Raw genomic sequence first — 6,000 nt, 5'->3', positions numbered from 1 at the left:
ACCCTATATAATAATTATAATTAGAACGTAACACATGAGATTCAAACAATAGCCACTCCGCAATGGAACTTGAGGCTTTTCTAAAGAATTCTCCATGTTGTTGTTCACTAGATCATAAGATGTGACATACTGAACTGCCATACGGTGACCATTTCGAAACCATTCTAGAAATATTTCCATTAGTACCTGGCATGTGGCAATCCAATAGATTTGAGAAGAAATGCATTCTTTCACTTTGATTTTTACACCAACACAATGTTCAAAACAACATCGGAGCCACGACCTAATATTTATTATTTAATGATAGTTGGCTACAAAAATATCTGCATTTTAAATGGACAGAAATCATGGTATTATAAGAAATTTGACACATTTCTCCATTTGTAAGGTCAATCTCCTGAAAATATAGTTATGACCAATAGCGTAGTCTAACGAGGCAGAGGAGTTGCTCGGAAAATTTTGGAAATTCCGGTTATATTTAAAGAAAATCCGAGAATTTTTGTAAATCCAAGTTATAGTTGTTAAAATTCAAAATTTTAGGTGTCCTAGACGTTTTTAATGGTGCTGAATCCATTTCCACCACCAAAAACACGATTCAAACACTGCCTCTACAAGATTTTTTGAAATTTTTTTGCTAGGATTCCGGCCACTTTTGGCTGTCCGGGCAATTCCTCCGCCTCGTTAGACAATTCCATTACCAATTACATCATCAGGGATACTTTTGGAAAATATTTTAGATCTCAGCATTCTGATCATGCTGTGAGGGCATATCTTATAAAGATATGCTTTAAAACTCCGACTTGGACTTCAACTTAGTTTTGACTCAGACTTGGATCCACTCAGACTCGATGAATCGGTTTTTAAAAAGTAGACAAAACAATTACAAAGCTCAATGTTTTCGCATCTTCAAAACTATTTAACCATAATAAAGTTTGCGAGTTTTCTTATCCCTCTTTTTACTCAATAGATCTAGGGTAAAACCAAATAATAAAATTAAGAAACATATCACTGGTTAGGTATTACTTGACATCAAATTAACTGAATAATACAAGATGATAAAAAAGATCACTGGCAAGAAATTGATGCATTTCAACTCCCATACAATGAAGAAACTATTGTACATTTTGGATATGATGGATGAAAGAGATACAGAGTTTGAAGAATCACATATTTGCTTAGTTTAACATTTACATTCTGTACATATAGCAGCTTGCTCTGCCTTAAGAATGGGATGCACAGAGTACCCCCAATATATCAAGCCAATGACAGTATCTATCATTCTATGACTCAAAGAATCGCTTCAATTTACAATTCTCGTTACAATGAGTTGCATGGCACTGGGCAAATGTTTAAACACATTCTGATAACAAATAAAAAAATAGATGTAATTGCGTTGGCAATGGAAGAATTGGAATCATAGAAGTAAGATGCTTAAACCTCACCCAATGTCATCAAAAATTGGTATTGGACTAAAGACTAGGAGGTGTATGTCTGTGTGTATCTGCAAATTCTCGAATAATCAACTTTAAAGAACGACCACCATTGCCTTGCATGTACCCATGGCTGGCTCTCCCTCCTTTATTTTTCTTGCTTTCAAGGTAATCTAAAGATGCACCTTCCATAGCATTCAGCCATCTGGGAACTAGAGTTTCAGCTTCACCTGGATTTAGATACTCAACTGGTAGAGATTGCACCTGGATGCATCCAACAGAATATCATGCTTATGTCAACAAGCATGTGAAATGAAACATCCTAACATACTAGGATTTCATGAAAAATGTAAGTTCCATCAACTAGTCTAAAAAATTGGTGGCTTGTCTATCGATATTATATTTACCACATTTCTACTTCAGTTGGCAACATAAATAAGCATCTTTCTCTCTCTAGATAGATTGATATATAGATAGATAGATACCGTGCTGAGAAGCCAACCCTGCAAAAAGTTCCAACAAATAATTCCTTTTTGATTTGTTCTTTCGCTTGCTTTGCAAATTGCTGCAAGTTGTTGTAGGAGAGTAGCAGACTTATGAACCTGAAGGGAAAAGAACATCATTAAAGCATTGAAAGTATACCACAAGTATGATCATGCAAACACAATCTATTTGATGGTCACAAATAGAAATATCTTAATGTCCATGCTACCACAAAGTTTACAGGACCTAAAATACTATTTCCAAATAAAATTTCCCATGATTTCCCCAGGATGTATAAACTTTAAAGTGATGCTCTCTACACATGATCAGAAAAATCACTGAATATGTAATCTAAACTCCGACTTCACACCAAAGTCAAAGAATTCTCAATGTCTTTCATTTGATGCAGATGTACCTGAAAAATTCCTCCTACAAAAGCACTAAAAGAATTGTCTGCTTTATTTCAGAAAAGCTCTTGAACACTCTTCTGGGCAGCTAAAATTTGTTGCATTGGTGTTAGAACTTGAAATGATTAATTTACAGGAAACATTTTATGAGTCACAGAACATACTGATATTTTTCATGCTTTTCCATCAATCTCAATCAGGATTTGGTGTCTAACTTGCTAGTTTTGGCAGTCTAAATCTGTCTAAATCTAGATTTCACATATATTAGATATGGTCGGCATGCCACCATTTCTTTTACAAGAACACTTGGTTTAATAATGCTTGCAAATAGATCTGCTTTACATCATTTTAATGGGTCACATTCATATGCTGTCAACGTCATTAATACTTTCACCTAGTCATGGATGCACTTTTTTATCTCAGTTTGCTTGTTAGAAATTGAACTTGGATCTCTCACAACAGGCACTCCACATGCCTCTAGACCACAGCCCAACGGATGGTGTGTGTCAGGATATTACTCACAAATACGTTGTAATTTTAAAAATGAATACATTCTTACATTTCTGAATGAAAATTAAAAAGGGAACACAGAAAAATGTGAAACATAGAGAAAAAAGGGGAACATATTTAATCATCCAAGGACATTAATGTACATTTTTTTTCCACTTAAATTAATCCCAGAGAGAGATGCATCTTCCTACTACATGTATTAAAGTGGAATTTGACATGCAAACAGCTTACGATCATATATCCACACCTTCTTTGCACTCTTAGCATGCAAACTGTATTTCATTGCTTATTTCTGTTCAGATTCATAGAGCAATTACCCTTGTCAGTGCTGAAACACCCAGTAGAGCATATATCACTCCTGATATCACACCCTCCCCGCAATGAGAACATATTCTCAACGCCACATTGCTAAATGAACCTTCAACAATACAAGAGCTTGACTCCAATAACGACGAGAGGCAAACCTCCAGAAAACCTGTAGATTTCAAAATCCAGATGAGGACATGTAAAGGACATCATGAAAATGTAAAATGATTTTTCTCAACACTTTATGTTCTCCTTAAATGTTAATTTTAGGTATGTTCTATGTTTAGAGCAATTTACTTCAATTTTTCATTTTAGCCCAATGAATATATTCAGATTAACAATCACATCAGCATGATAGTAAAGTGCAGATAGAACATAAACATAAACAACAGAAGACAAGCCAAGACAAGAGGACACAAGATGTGGCACCAGCGAGGGACAAACCCCAATGTGGGGAAACCCTTGATCAATTCTTCTTATATTCTTCAATAGTTCAGCAGAGAGAGAGATAGTACAAATACATTTGAAGTCAATACTAGACTTGCCAAAATAGGAGATCAGACATCAGAGATCTTCACCATGAAGATGACACAATAGATCTGATGACAAGGACTGAAGATATGCAGCAGATGATAGGTCTAGAACAGCTCAACCAATTACCCAAAATACTGAAGCTTTCCTTCCATAAGACTCTCCTTCCTTTGCTGCTTCACTGATCATGACAAGGCTGCCCATCTGGCAACTTGTATATGCTGAAAGGACTGAAGCATATCTTGGTAAACCTGATTACAGGTTAGGGCACAAACTCAGTGTGCTACAGCACCTACAATACACCCCACAGTCCACCTATAGACAGTGACTAGCCTTCATACAGTCCTCCAATGAAACGCTGCATTATAGGACTGCTTACCTTATGAATGCAGCTCCTAAAAAGGTCTCCAACTGCTGGCTATGGCCTGTGGCCTAGCCCAGCAGTGGACTGCAACTATAGTCTCTCCAAACAATGATCCAAACAGCCCTTATGCAGCAGCCCCAAGCTCCTCCCTATTGTGGATACTTCTGCCCAACATATCATACCCAAACAGTACTGAAATGGCCACGCTGTCACCTACAGCAATGTGGCATTATCCCAGTGGCTAGGTGACTGTGTAAGGCCTCCTTCTGGACAGCAACCAACTGTTAGAACTGCCTGTGACCATCCTCCTGTAGCTGCGGAAAAGGATCACCCTCTAGCTGTGAAACAGCGTGTAAGGGCCTCTTAGAACAGTCACCCTTAACTGTGGATTGAAGCCTCTAATGACAGCGTATTTAAGACACCTTAGTACAGCATATAAGGGCTTCTTTGAATCACCCTTAACTGCGGATTTAGGGCACCTCTTGACCTGCGGTTTAGGGCACTTTCGAACAGCAGATAGGGCTCTTTAGAACTGCGGATAGGAGCCTCTTTCATTGACTGCGTTTAGGGCTTCTTCATGACTGTGCCTTGATCTTGTTTAGAACAGTAGTTAGGGCATCTCCCTTTAGGACTGCGGTTAGACCTCTTCTTAACTGTAAGTAGGGCTTCCTTATGACAGCGTTTAGGGCTTTTGTAAGCAGCAAATAAGTCCTCCTTTGACTGCGTCCTAGTCGCTTTCAGAATTGGGGATTAGGCAATGGCAGATCCCCTTTAACTGCGTCTAGATGATCCTCCCTTGACTGCGGCCAGACTGCTGCTAGGGCTTCCTCTTTTTAGATCTGCGGCTAGGATTAGATCTCTTCTTAGGACAGCGTATTCTCTTAGAGACTTCTCCTTCCACCAAAACCCAAACAAGTGGAGAGAGAGAGATCACAAGGGATGCGTCTAAACCGACTCGCAAGCCACCTCTATTTATAGTGTAACGTTGAGGATAAGATGGGGTAAATTGGTTGCTGACCGACCTTGACAAATTGTCAAGTAACACAAATAAATTCATATCTCCATGAATACATGTTGGAATCGGATGATCTTTAGATCAATCCTACACCTCTCGACGAGAGGAATCCAAGAAAAATATCAGCTGCCATAAATTGCGGATTAGGCAATGGCAGATCCCCTTTAACTGCGCCTAGATGATCCTCCCTTGACTGCGGCTTGACTGCAGCTAGGATTAGATCTCTTCTTAGGACAGCATATTCTCTTAGAGACTTCTCCTTCCACCAAAACCCAAACAAGTGGAGAGAGAGAGATCACATGGGACGTGTCTAAAACGACTTGCAAGCCACCTCTATTTATAGTGTAACGTTGAGGATAAGATGGGGTAAATTGGTTGCTGACCGACCTTGACAAATTGTCAAGTAACACAAATAAATTCATATCTCCATGAATACATGTCGGAATCAGATGATCTTTAGATCAATCCTACACCTCTCGACGAGAGGAATCCAATAAAAATATCAGCTGCCATATATAAGAAGATGTGCATGGAGTTTGGCTTAGTTGCCAATTTTAACATTAAACCATTAATGGATCTATGTTAAAATATAACAGCTTATGAAAAGAATACACTACAGCTAGGCATACATAAATTGATTTCTATGGGTCAGGTAGTCCAGATTTGCTTTGTGTAATGAACTAGTATTTGTCAGACAGAGTCAAGCTCGAGATCTTACGAAGTAAGGAAATAAAGTTTTCAACACAAATACCAGCAGCTTATGGAACCAAACATACTTCTAGGCCATAACAAATCTCTTTAGTTTTTCCATTGTCTCTGGGACCTGAAAGGTATATTAGGCCTTGCAGCTTGTTTTCCCTCAAATTCAGTAAGTTTAGAAAAATAATCTTGGTCTTAATGGATTATTTTCTTGTATTTATGTCTGGGGAATCACTTTTCTAAGTTGCAGGAACT

At 38.2% G+C, this 6,000-nt stretch overlaps 1 protein-coding gene across 3 annotated transcripts in view; it reads right to left on the bottom strand.

Annotated features, from left to right (window-relative positions):
* Positions 1 to 1,151: 1,151 nt before the first annotated feature.
* LOC149201662 (uncharacterized) overlaps positions 1,152 to 6,000 on the bottom strand; it is a 245,000-nt gene continuing 240,151 nt past the window's right edge. For 2 of the 3 annotated variants that reach the window (XM_089402971.1, XM_089402972.1), the window contains 3 exons: positions 3,148 to 3,305; positions 1,916 to 2,032; positions 1,152 to 1,694 (listed from right to left, as the gene is read on the bottom strand). In XM_089402971.1, coding sequence (XP_089259097.1) covers positions 1,470 to 1,694; positions 1,916 to 2,032; positions 3,148 to 3,305 — 500 coding nt within the window. In that variant the 3' untranslated portion in view covers positions 1,152 to 1,469. The remainder of the gene's footprint in view (positions 1,695 to 1,915; positions 2,033 to 3,147; positions 3,306 to 6,000) is intronic. The other variant, XR_016253877.1, reaches the window with a different exon arrangement.

Source organism: Pinus tabuliformis, chromosome 2_1 (genome assembly GCF_031772625.1).
Source record: "Pinus tabuliformis cultivar Carrire ecotype Pingquan chromosome 2_1, CPIR1, whole genome shotgun sequence".
Lineage (NCBI taxonomy): Eukaryota > Viridiplantae > Streptophyta > Pinopsida > Pinales > Pinaceae > Pinus > Pinus tabuliformis.
This window is presented reverse-complemented; position numbering and strand designations above follow the sequence as displayed.